At 43.2% G+C, this 13,542-nt stretch overlaps 1 protein-coding gene across 1 annotated transcript in view; it reads right to left on the bottom strand.

The window, feature by feature from the left end:
• Nucleotides 1-13,542, bottom strand: part of PKD1L1 (polycystin 1 like 1, transient receptor potential channel interacting) — a 180,544-nt gene that overhangs the window by 78,498 nt on the left and 88,504 nt on the right. Inside the window, exons 27-32 of the mRNA XM_032758137.2 lie at nt 13,014-13,070; nt 7,104-7,316; nt 6,052-6,279; nt 3,925-4,035; nt 3,652-3,809; nt 1,993-2,093 (exon numbers count right to left, since the gene is read on the bottom strand). Coding sequence (XP_032614028.1) covers nt 1,993-2,093; nt 3,652-3,809; nt 3,925-4,035; nt 6,052-6,279; nt 7,104-7,316; nt 13,014-13,070 — 868 coding nt within the window. The remainder of the gene's footprint in view (nt 1-1,992; nt 2,094-3,651; nt 3,810-3,924; nt 4,036-6,051; nt 6,280-7,103; nt 7,317-13,013; nt 13,071-13,542) is intronic.

Below are 13,542 nucleotides of genomic sequence, written 5' to 3'. Positions count from 1 at the left end.
AATAGCAATGAGCAAATGTGATGCGCAGTTCTTGTGTTCTAATGTCATCTCCCATCAATGAACCAAGCTTCACTGAGGACATAGCCGGTTCCAAGGAAGGGCTGGCCAAACACAGGATAAGCCAGGACACCCTGGTGTCCCAGAAAGTAAAGAAGCACTTGAGGATCATGATGTCATGTCAAGAAAACCTTAGGAAGCATCTTGGAGGAGCTCCCACTGGAATAATTTGTGCATCAAAAAGTAAAATAATGGAGGTGGACTAAACACATTGATTTTTTTTAACACATTGAATTTTTAAGAAACACCATGCACCATAGAGACAAGAGATCAAGGGTAAGATAGAGAGAGACTGAAGCTCTTCTTTACTGAAGAATGCCAGCTAATTCATGGTGGAATTAGCAAATCACCATTTTGTAGCCTTCTATGTACCTATATCACCCATGGGTCCTTAAAATCATGGGGTGACAGTTTGTAAGGGAAGAAGATACTAAGATGGTCTCACAAGTATCATCTCACAAAGGGGAAAATGGAAAGATTGGAGGTTCTTTCCCCAAGCAAATTACCAAACTTAGCACCATCGCCTATAGAACATGCTGCCAATCATCTGTGAACTGAATTTAATCATGAGGAAACAGTCAGGCAATTTCCTGAATGTACGACATTCAGAAAATAACTAACCTAAGCTCATTAAAAAAAAGTCTGAAAAAAAGGCAAAAATTGGGAGGGTGTTGTAGATTTTTAAAGGGACTATATAAAAACACAGCAACAAAATGCATTCATGAACTTTGACCTACTTCTGATTAAAAGATATAAAGAGCTATAGAAGGCATGTGGGGGGATTTTAAAAATTTAAATGTGGATAACAGAATAGATATTCTTGAATTAATGTTTATTTCTTTTCCTTATGATAATGTACTGAGTTTTGTAGGGAATGCCCTTGTTTTCATGAGATAAAGTTTAAGTATTTAGGGGTGGTATGTCATGGGGCCTGCAACTTTCTCTCCAACGGCTTGTCCTCTCCCTCAAAAACATCCCCCACCCACGTGTGCACACCTGTACACATGCAGATAAGGCAAATGTGCCAGAAATCAACAAACGGTGAATCTCAAGGAAAAGGATATGGGTATATGTTGTACATATTTTTCTAATTTTCTATCAGCTTGAAATTACAATAAAAACTGTGAAAAAGAACACATGAAATGCAACATTAAAAAATACCATTGAGAATTGAATCTGATAAGCAATACAGTTTGATTCATTTTTAAAAGAAACAAATACTGGTTCTCAGAAGAAAATAAGTATATCCCAGTAAAAATGTAGAGACAATGGGTCTGGCCCACTCACTGACAGTCAGAAGCCAGCTCCTCTCCAGGGCCAGGGCCTGTGGAAGTCAGTGTAAGGCACGTATCTGGTGAGTTGCCTGTGGGTGCCACTTCAGCCCACTGAGCTCCAGTTTCTTGCTTTTTTGGGGAGGGGGTTGCTGAGACTCAGAATCCTAAGCCACCAGGGGTAGACCATGGAGAAGGGGTGAGCCCCAAACTTCACACTCTGCCCCCACACTGCTTCAGAGGGTGTCCTGTGCTCTATTGATACGTGAGATACAGAGACGTCTCAGAAGTCCTAGGTCAACTCTGAGGTCAGGGAAGCTCAGCAGAGGTTAGTTTGAGGGAAGCAAGGCAGGAGGGTGCCGCAGGCAAAGACTCAGCCTGAGCATACGCAGAGCCCTAAGTATCAGGAGGAGGCGCCGGAGACCACCTGGGAAGAGATGGGTAGGGCAGTGAGCAGCACCAGACACTGCGTCACAAGGATGGTGCTCATCATGGGGCAGTTTCCATGTGTGGTATCTATAGTGGAGCAGTTTGTTTATAAGCAAGCAGAGAAAGGATTCTGATGTTTTTGTCATGAATAAAGAAAAACACCACTATACATGGTTATAGGGGATGTTTTAATCATGTAAACAGAATGGGAAAATAAAGTGCCTTGTTCACTGACCTTTCTGAGAAGCAGCAGGTATATAAATCTGCACAATTGACTCATCCCAGAAGTAGATCTGCTTCACAAGAAAATCAGAGGGAGTAGGTTTCTCAGAGAATCTAGGAGATAAAAACAAAATAGGGATTTCTCATTTTTTTCTTCTCTCTCAAAGATTTTAGTCAAATTTCTATCAAGAGTTTACTCAATTTGTGCAAAACATCCTTCTCATTGAAAGGAGGTAGCCTGGGACTAAAAAGGGTCAATGTGCTTAATTCCACACCACCACCTAGTCTCTTAGTAAAAACACCTACATAACACTTTCACCCTGCATCTCATTAAAAACAAACACTTTGGCCAGGCACGGTGGCTCACGCCTGTAATCCCAGCACTTTGGGAGGCCAAGGTGGACCACCTGAGGTTGGGAGTTCGAGACCAGCCTGACCAACATGGTGAAACCCCATCTCTACTTAAAAATACAAAATCAGCTGTGCGTGGTGATGCACACTTGTAATCCCAACTACTCAGGAGGCTGAGGCAGGAGAATCACTTGAACCCGGGAGGCAGAGGTTGCAGTGAGCTGATATCACACCATTGCACTCCAACCTGGGCAACAAGAGTGAAACTCCGTCTCAAAAACAAACAAACCAAAAAAAAAACAAAAACCAAAAACCAAACAAGGAGGGGCACTGCAGCACACACACGTATGTTTGCATGTTTGTATTAACTCTTTACCGTAACCTGTTTGCAGATAAAAGATAGCAAGCACAAAGCTAGACTAAGTAGTAGTCTTAGTAGTTAGACTCAGAAATTCCTCAGAACTGATTTGCCTTTTCTGCATGTGACTTAAAGAATTAAATTAAAATCCAAACTCTAAGCAGATGGCCACTTTTAGACATCGAATGCTTAGCTCATTGGGCAGAATGAGAGTCAGGCCAAGAAGCAGAGATTAAACTGCGTGCCAAGGGCTGTGTGGACAGCGCCTGCGTAAGATACAGCCTTGCTCACGAGAACCCTTTAATCTAGTTGAGATGCCCATCTAAGCAACCAGGAGCAGTAGAACAGTGAGCATCTTTGCCACATAGACTAAACACACGGGGACACCGAGAAGGAAGGTGATCAAGGCCCTGTCCATCCAGACCTCCAATGAACTCTGCAGACTGGTGGTTTCCATTAGCACCTTTGCTGTAGAATTTCAAAGAATCTTTTCAATAGTCACTTACCTTCCCAATAGTCAATTACCTTCCCAGGTAATTTATTTATTAACTGGGGCCTATACAAGTTTCATGAACTCAACATTCCTGAGAAAAATAATTATTTTATCAAGTTTCCTTAGATATATACATTTAAACACATTTTCTCCTTTTGGAAAAATAAAAAAAAATCTTGCTCGGACCTATACTGAAAGAATTAGATTTCTAAATGAGACTGTATGCATTATCACTAATAATTATAATGCTTCTCACTCTAATAATGTTAACAGGCAGGAATCCAAACTCAAAAACCAAAGTCAGGAAGCATTCTGAACAGCAGAATAGGTAACAATTTATTTAAACAATGAGCCTCATTATTGCTTTAAAAACACAATTTAATTCAGTGATTTTTTTTCACAAAACATTCTTACGGACAATATGTCTTACTCCAATCTCATTCTCACTGTAGCTGTCACCATCAACACACCTTACTAGCAACATGACGGGAAATGCCCTTGTAACAGGTTTGGAAAATTCAATTTCTATCTGTAGAGATTCCTGGGGGTTTTCAGAAAGCTCAGTGAACTGATGGAGATTCACTTTATCCCGAAGTAATACAAATGTTGTTTTATTTCTCCTATTATCCTGTCATCACAAAGAAAACAAGTTAAGTAAAATTTGCCTTTGGTAAAATAAACACATTAAAAATCAGCCAGCACAGCCTAAATGAAGTAGAGATACTGAGAAAGGCTCTCCTTACCAGGCCATCCTCCTTCCCAAACTCGACCATCACGGGTTTCCTTAGCCATTGCCTGTTGATGGGTCTTCTGCTGGAGCAGGTATAGAGGTTGAGGCCCACAACTCCACCAATCTTGGGGAACAAAGACCATCTCAGAGCAAATGACAGCAAGCAATGGGCTTAAGTGAGAAAAGCAGCAAACCAAAGTATCGTGGTGCTGCTATTACACTTACATAAAATTATATGCCTGATATTAGAAGCTAGCATACAAAAATAAACCAGTTTTACTAGTCAGGATGGCAGGATTGGAATGAATATAATGCTTCATTTGCATCATTCTTATTAAAATTAATAATTTCTAAAGTATTTTGAAGTATTTTTTATTTTAAAAGCTAATACAAAAGAAATATCTGCTCATTGTAGATAATCAGGAAGGTATAGAAAAGTATATACAAGAGTGAAGAATAGCTATTCTATAGTCCCATTGCTCACAGAAATCATATTTCAGGATGTTGAGTATCAAATTTTGCTATGCAATAGAGTACATATTTGGCAGACAATTTAGTTGTCTATATCTGTATCTATATCTATATCTATATTTTTTTGACACAGAGTCTTGCTCCATCGCCCAGGCTGGAGTGCAGTGGTGCAATCTCGGCTCACTGCAACTTCTGCCTCCTAGGTTCAAGCGATTCTCCTGCGTCAGCCTCCCGAGTAGCTGGGACTACAGGCACGTGCCACCATACCCGGCTAATTTTTGTATTTTTAGTAGAGACGGGTGTTTCACCATGTTGGTCAGGCTGGTCTTGAACTCCTGACCTTACGTGATCCACTCACCTCAGCCTCCCAAACTGCTGGGATTACAGGCGTGAGCCACCGTGCCCGGCCTCAGTTGTCTATATTTTTGCAGTCTTCTCAAATTACTAAAATTCCCTGATTGACATAATATCAATTAGCTATATATGAACTCTATCCCTATGTTGAACACTTAGGTACATTTCTATTTGAGTCATAATAATATTGTTTTGAGTAAATAAATCAGACACCTTGTTCTGAACAAATCTTTTCTAATGTTCCTAGTGTAGATTCTTAGAAGTGTAACAGTGTAGGCCAGGTTGTTGCTGGATGCCTAGTTGACAAAGCGCTTTCCAAAAGGTCACACTGCCGAACGCCCTGGTTTACTCACTGCACCTCCACAAGCAGTAAGTGTTTTTAAGTAATTGCACTTTTGTAAGTTAAAAAAATCATTTTAATTTGTGTTTTTTATTGCTTGTTAGTTTGAATTATTTTCGTATGCTGATTAGCCATTTCCATTTCCATTTAAAAAAGCAAGTGCTGTAAAAGATGAGCATTTTTTTTACCAAAATAAGATGTACCTCATTAATTTGTCCATACATCCATCAGACATTTGTTGGGTCACCAAATGAGCCACATACTTGAGCCAGACTGGGGTCTGGGGCTACAGAAATACAGAGAATCCTTGCTCTCTGCCCTTCCAAACTCACTCATGGTGACCCTGGGGTCATTCACAAAGCTTCCGAGTGAATGTCTACAAAACTGCCAAGTGGCTGGGACAATCCTCCCTGACTTCCCCATCCTCACATCTCCCTTTCACTGTGGTCCCCTGTTCCTCCTGACCTCTCAGGGAACCCTGCAGGTTCAGCCCAGCTGTGCCTCTCTGATGAGCAGGGAGGATGAGGGGTAAGCACTGTCATGTCCTCAGCAGCCCCTTCTTAAGCGTCATTCAGGTATACTCTGCATTTGATGTTAGACCCATATCTTCATCATTCTAAAGACATGATTGGCCAGAATGCCTGCATAATCACTGCATCACATGCTGCAACCCCCCAGAGACTTCTGTTCTCTGACAACGGATTAGAAGGCCTCAAGGAAACACTGAATATGCCCAGTGTCCCAGATACAAGTGACATCTAGTTTTGCCAGGAGTTTGCTGGAGAAGCTAACCTTCTAAGAGGAGTAGAGTCAGCAACATGTTCTAAGTGGCCCCCCCCTTGGCACTGAGAGGGTGCAAACATGAAAAAAACAGGGGCAAATATGCCAACCTAGTTTCTCTTTTTGTCATTAAAGCCCAATTACTGCAAATTTGAAATGGTCATTGGAAGTGGCAGGTCATCTGTCAGCTTGTACCTGCCCAGGAGCTTGGCCCCCTGGATATGGGTTCTTCTTGGAGAGTATGAGCTGGCTAATGTAGCATGGGCTCTGTGTCTCCGCCCCAGCAGGATCGTGCCCAGCAAGGTCACCAGGTAAATGCACCTGGACAGATCCCAGGCTCTGGACAGAGCTCTGAAGGTTGTAATGAAGAAGGGTCCGGAACTCCATCTGCCCAGTGCTAACGTGGTTCAAAGAGAGACAACCCTGAAACATAGAGCATAGGGAGTGGGATGTTTATAACACAAATGTGCAAAGTGTCTTGAATCCAGACTAGGGGAGAGGGGAAAAGTAGTTAAAAAGCCCATCTCAAGTTAGATTGGATGCCAGGAAGCAAGAGCGCAGGTCTTAGGGCTCAGCACCGGGTAAGTAGGCGACATAAGCTCTTGAACACTTGTGAGTAATGACGATGATTATTAGTAGGTTCAGACAGACCATTTACTTGCTAATTTCCCAAATGTTACAGTAGCCATCAGTTAAATAAGCCAGCAGGACTGCAGAAGGATGCTAAATTGGCAGGAGAGGAAGGCCAGAAGCCTATTCACTTACTGCTTCTTGAAAGCACTGGCCATTTCATAAAGTAAAAATAAAAAAGTCTCGGAGACAATTTCCAAAGTTACCAGAGCAGAAATAAATGAAATAAACTTTGGCCTTTTTAGGCAGTTATGTATCAGCAGGGCTACTTTTAAAACTACTGCATGCAATAAATCATTTGCATTACTTCACATCATTCCTCAAAAAAACAGAAGGTATTCTGAGTCAAACATCCCAAATATCCCAAATGAAAATCTACCAAAACAAAAAAAGGATAAAATAGAAGCAAGGTTTCACTGGAAACATTATAATATTACCATGAAATACTTAAAATTCAAAATGAAAGTCTCCAAATACCAAACTGCCACCCAGAAAAATAAACACCGTACTTCAGAAACTGATTCTGTTTTTGGTTTTGAGAAGCAATTACAAATACAGGTTAACATCCTGGGAGAGGGAAACAGTATTTTTATGGATGGAGAAAAAGTGTGACTTGCCAACAATAAATCTGAGATGACTGTAATTCCTTCTTCATGTAGATAGCCTTCCTCCTTCGAGTTTTCTTGCTCAGAGACTTCCCAGACTCTGGATATGAGACTGATGAGCTCAAGCCTCACTCCTTTGTCAACCACAAATTTCCCCGAGAACTGGCCTTGAGCAAGGAGTGCCCGGGTGTATTTGAGGATGAGAACTGCACTCATAAAGCTTAGCTGCACGAAGAGAAAAGATGTAAATAAAATGCCTCATGGCATATGATGCATATATTCTTGCCTTTTTCATTATTATAAGGAATTAAAATGACTGAACTATGGGCTGAGAGAACTGGATTTAAGTCCAGGTTTGGTCTCTAGGTGATTATTGGCCAACTTCCTAAGTAACAAGTTGCTTTTTGATATTCGGCCTCTTGACCAAAGGAAAATAAATGGTCTCTAGGCTTTAAGATGTTACTTGTTTTAAACCCCAACGACCGCTTTGCAAATCTCTTCACAAATTGGCCCCCACCTCCTCCCACAGCCTTCTCCCTCCCCATTACCTATGTGCATTCTATTCTCAAGCCATGCTGAATCTCTTATTGTGCCCAAAGAATCGAGGCTTTTTCTTGATGCCCTCCAGATTCCTCTACCTGCAGTACCTTTACCCTCATCTGGACTGGCAGAATCCAATTCTACTTTTCTCTCTGTTTCTTTTCCTTTTTTTTTCTTTTCTTTTTTCTTCCTCTCTCTCTTTTTGTTTAGAGATGGGGTCTCACTCTGTCACCCAAGCTGGAGTGCAGTGGCACAAGCACAGCTCCCTGCAGACTTGAACTCCTGGGCTCACATGATCCTCCCACCTCAGCCTCCCAAGTGCTGGGACTACAGACATACATTTCTTCCTTTTTTTTTCTTTGAGACGGAGTTTGACTCTATTGCCCAGGCTGGAGGGCAGTGGCACAAGCTTGGCTCACTGCATCCTCCGCCTCCTGGGTTTAAGCAATTCCCTGACTCAGCCTCCCGAGTAGCTGTGATTACAGGCACCCACCACCATACCCAGCGAATGTTTTTTGTATGTTTAGTAGAGACAGGGTTTCACCATCTTGGCCAGGCTGATCTTGAACTCCTGACCTCATGATCCACCCGCCTCGGCTTCCCAAAGTGCTCAGAGTACAGGTGTGAGCCACCACGCCCAGCCTATTTTTCTGAACTCTTAATGTAGTCCCCTTTCAAACCTACACAAAGTAGAAAGAATAGTATGGTAGTATAATATGTCTATCACCCAACTTTAACAATTATTCGCTGGAATATTTTTTCTTCTATTCCCTACTTAACTTTAAAAAAATATTTAAAAGCAAAAAGCAAATCTCAGATATTATTTTTATCCATGAACACTTTAGTGTGTAGTGCTGATAGATGAGGATTCTTTCTAAAAACATGCCCACAATGCCATGATCACATCTAACAAAACTATGATTCTTTACTACGTATCTTTTAAAACCAACCTCAAATGTCTACGAGACAAAGGCAGCTGCATCACTGCTTGTGTTTACGCAGAATTTTGTCATTCTCCTGATCGTAGGACTAAGCATATTTATTGAAATATATCTGTTTGCAACTTCATTCATCAATGCTTAAAAGACACAGACTAATCTTTTTCTTCTTTGTACTTTAGCAGCTCCTAGCAATTGCTAAATAAATATGTGTCCATGAAATGAAATTGAGATTCTGTTTTCTATTGGCCAGGCTTATTTAACCACAATGATATCTAATGGCTTAGATACACCTTTTAAAATCTAGTTCTTTCACCACAATAAGATTAAACTAATTTGGAAATGCATTTAAACTACTATTAAAGGCCCTTTTCATGAGGTAGCTTACCACGGATATTAGGACTTAAAATGAAAGAATAGTGTTTAAAATTAAACAACTGCTTTAAAGAATATATTATGCCCACTTTCACAATGACCACCTTTTTGACCAAAAATATCAGAATGGTCACTTTAAGAGGACAATCATGTCATTTTCATTTCCCACTCTGAACTAAGAACTGTGGCAGACCCTGGGGTTCAGAGATGCACAAGAGAGGGACAATGGCAGGAATGATTTGATCTCTACCAGATTCATGCTCTGGAGCCTCATGTAGGGTCATTGCTGGGAAGTAATTCCATTTCCCAGGTCCCTCGAGTCCAGGTGAGCCCATGTGATGCTCACCAGGGGAAGGTGAGTGCAGCGAGGTGTGCACCTGCAGGGCCACATGACCAACAGGCAGCATATCTACTCAATGTGCTATTCCCCTGACTTAGGAAGCCACAGAGTGGAGGTATTCGGGGCACAAGACGGACGGGACCAGAGTCCCTGAGTCACCACGAGGGAGACCACCCACTGAACACCTGCTATGGAATGTGTGCGAATGAAGAAAAAACATCTGTTGTATTCAGCTTCTGAGATTTCAGGGTTATCTGTTATAGCAGCTAACGTTATTTTAACTAATAGAGTTTGTGTCTTAAGAGGCTGAGTAGCCTAAAGTTGGAAGACAGATGCACAAAAAGAAATTACAAATCAAAGGTGTTGAAGTGTTAAAAACAAAGTCACGTACAAATTTGTCTCGAACAAAATGAACTCTGCCTTCAGACCTTTGTGAAGATTTCACGAAGAAGGTGGCATTTGAATCTACCCTTGAGGAGAAAGTAATATTTTTCCAGGGGAAGAAGTAACCTGCTCCAGTTATAGGAAAACATACCATTTCAAGGACATAAGGGGTATCCCAAAAGCCCACACAGGGAAGATGCCTACGTTGGGTTGTGTACACAATGAGGTGCAGAGAGTCAAGTGGAAATGAGTGAAGTTCTGGTATGGTACAAAGAACAATTGGGGCCGGGCGCGGTGGCTCAAGCCTGTAATCCCAGCACTTTGGGAGGCCGAGGCGGGTGGATCACAAGGTCAGGAGATCGAGACCATCCTGGCTAACACAGTGAAACCCCGTCTCTACTAAAAATACAAAAATTAGCCTGGCGTGGCGGTATGCGCCTGTAGTCTCAGCTGCTGGGGAGGCTGAGGCAGGAGAATGGCATGAACCTGGGAGGCAGAGCTTGCAGTGAGCCGAGGTCATGCCACTACACTCCAGCCTGGGTGACAGGGTGAGACCCCGTCTCAAGACAAAACAAAACAAAACAAAAAACAACAACAAAAAACACAAATAAGGGAGGTGGGAATAAAACCATGCATTATACCTATGGTATTTCTGTGGTGAAGAGGAAGATCCCTGGTATCAGGGAGTCGACATTCCAGTGGGGAAAGGGCAGCATTAAAGAAATAAATGAGATAGTTGCTGTTGTGAAAATATTGAAGGGGATAGTCCGTAACAGGAAGAGAGGATAATTACCTTCACATGGCGGGTCTAGGACAACGTCTCTAAGAAAGTTAAGTAGCATTTGTGCTGAGTCAATGAAAGGTCAGCTATTTGAAAAGCCAAGGAGAGGGCACAGCGGGAAAAGGATCAAGGCAGTACCCCTGGAGGATGGTTAGGAAGCAGGAGAAAAGCCAGGAAAGGAGGACAGAAGGAAAGAAGGAGCCAGACACTGTGGGTGCATAAGATGTTTATCTTCTATTCCGCACGCAAGGAGAAGCCACGGGAAGTGTTGAGCAGGAGAGTGGCACTCACTGACTCAGGCTTTTACAATGACTCGACTGCTGTGTGTAGCATATTTTCTAAGGTGGCCTGAGAGGAGGCATAGAGGACAGGACAGTGAGAGAAACTGCCAGCCTGGATGAGAAATGACGTTTGCTTGGATTTGGGTGAGGGGCAGTAGAGGCAGGAGAGGTAGGAAGATTCTAGCTATGTGTTTGAGGAAGAACAGATAAGACTTGGTTATAAGTGAATGGATGAGGGGAAGAAAGGACTCCGGTGACACCTGGGCTTTAACATGGGATTCTGCATGGACGGTGCTGCCCTGTCCTGGGCTGAGGAAAGTAGGAGGAATATGGGGTTGGAAGGGGTCGGGGGAGGAGCCCACTCTGCCATGCTGGGTCTGTGCAGTTTCGGCCCGTGTGGAAATAAGAGCATGTAGTTATACGTGCGTGTCTGGGGAGCTTGAGTCAGCTTTGAGTTGGAGGTGTAGGTTGCAGAGTCCCTATGAGATGGATGTAAAGTGGAAGGAGTGGATAAGATCACACAGGGAGGAGGTGTGGACAGAGAATCTAGGAGGCCCAAGACAAAGCTCTGAGATACTGACCATGTAACTGTAGATGGGAAGAGCCAACAGGGGTCAGTCAACAAGGCCAACCAAGAAACTGTGTCATGAAACCTGGAGAAGAGCATGTCCCCCAAAGCAGGGTGAGCCCCACAGAAGGTCCCCGGCAGGGAGAGAATGGGGAGCAGAGGGTGTCCAGTGGATTTGGCCAGATAGAGATCTGCTGTGACTTTGACAGGAGCAGCGGCAGTGTGGATGGAGATGGAAGCCAAAGTTTGATGGTCTAAAATGCATGAGAAGCCAGGTGTGGTGACGTGCATCTGTGGTCCCAGCTACTCAGAAGGCCGAGGTGGGAGGATGGCTTGAGTCCAGGAGTTTGAGGCAGCCTGAGCAACACAGTGAGACCTTGTCTCTTAAAAACACACACACACACACACACACACACACACACACAAACAAGAAGCAGCAAGTATAGCCCACAGCAGGCTCAGAACTCACTTTTTAAATGCTCTGCTGTGAAGAGGAACATGAAAATTAGGTGGAAGCTGGAAGCAGGTTTGATTTCACTGGAGGGATTTTTTTTTTAAATAAGTGAGATTCTAAGCATGTGGAGGATCATTCAGAAGAGAGAAGTGGAAGCAGCAGCAAAGAGTGGAAAATGAAAAGAGACAAACTCTGGAGAAGGCAAGGTGGGCAGGAGCAGGACTGTGCTGCCTGCACCCACGCAAGCTAGGCATTGTCCAACACTGGGGCACCCGTCACTCAGACTGAGATAAGGGGCAACGAGGGGAGCCTGGAGGAGCGCTCCACGCAAATAAAGGGAGAAGCCCATGCAGGGGCTGGAGATTGCTTCTATGGTGACAAAGCGTGGCCATAGTTAGATTCACAGACTGGAGGTGGATGAGAGAATGACGCGTGCTCTTCTCATCTCTCAAGCAGCAATGCAGGGGGAACATCAGCCGACGGGGAGGAAAGTGTGCCACAGACTCAAGAAGAAAAGAAGGTGTGACAAAGGAAAAACCCAATGCCATGTGTTACCAATAAAGAACAAGCCCCTCGCCAAAATTATTCATAGCATGGATAGTACGTGTTCTCATCCATTTCTACTTTGGGATTCCAAATTTCTTCCTTCCTTCCTTCTTTTTCTTTTTCTTTCTTTTCTTTCTTTCCCTCCTACCTTCGTCCCTCCCTCCTTCCCTTCCCCTCCCTTCTGCTCCCCTCCCCTCCCCTCCCTTCCCTTCCCTTCCTTTCCTTTCCCTTTTTTGATGGAGTCTCACTCTGTCACCCAGACTGGAGTGCAGCGGCGGGATCTCAGCTCACTGCAACCTCCACCTCCTGGGTTCAAGCGATTCTCCTGTCTCAGTAGAGTACTCCTCCTGAGTAGCTGGGATTACAGGTGCCCGCCACCATGCCCGGCTAATTTTTATATTTTTAGTGGAGACAGCGTTTCACCATGTTGGTCAGGCTGGTCTCGAACTCCTGACTTCGTGATCCACCCACCTTGGCCTCCCAAAGTGCTGGGATTACAGGTGTGAGCCACTGTGCCTGGCCTGGATTCCAAATTTCTATATTCAAAATTTCTGAGGCGGGCTTTGCTATTCAGATGAATTCTTAAGGGAAAATCACATTTCTAATCTAAGTGTTAAACCATGATTCTGGACAGTATGTTTTTCAAGAACTGATCATGTCCCTCAAAACTATATAAAATAGCAGGAAAATATTCTTGGGAAAAAATTGCACTTACCTTATTAGAGAAGCTCACGAGGTCCGTCAACATAAAAACAGAACTAATCATTTCTTCCTGACCAGGAGAAACAACAATAAAACAAAAAGAAAATGCAAGGAGAGGGAAATTAGCTTGTTTGGGTTAAAGTTACAGCTTGCCTATGTAGAAATAGCACAGATTCCCTGCTTTTTGGCCAAAAGACCAATTGGAGGCCAGACCTTCTGTAGAGAGACCATTACTGTTGTCTCCAGTTTTCCTTAGAATCCAGCATCTCTCCTGTGTGCCCCCTAGACATCCTCAGCACGACTCCATCAGGGAACTGACACGAGGGCTGATGACATAAAGGCGCAGAGCTAAGCAACAATTTATTTATTTTTATTTTATTTTATTTTATTTTATTTTATTTTATTTTATTTTATGTTTTTGAGACGGAGTTGTGCTCTGTCGCCCAGGCTGAAGTGCAGTGGCACGTTCTCAGCTCACTGCAAGCTTTGCCTCCTGGGTTCACGCCATTCTCCTGCCTCAGCCTCCCAAGTAGCTGGGACTA

Source organism: Hylobates moloch, unplaced genomic scaffold (genome assembly GCF_009828535.3).
Source record: "Hylobates moloch isolate HMO894 unplaced genomic scaffold, HMol_V3 SCAFFOLD_1, whole genome shotgun sequence".
NCBI classification, from domain to species: Eukaryota; Metazoa; Chordata; class Mammalia; order Primates; family Hylobatidae; genus Hylobates; species Hylobates moloch.
The sequence above is the reverse complement of the archived record's forward strand: the minus strand, read 5'-3'. Positions and strand labels throughout refer to the sequence as shown.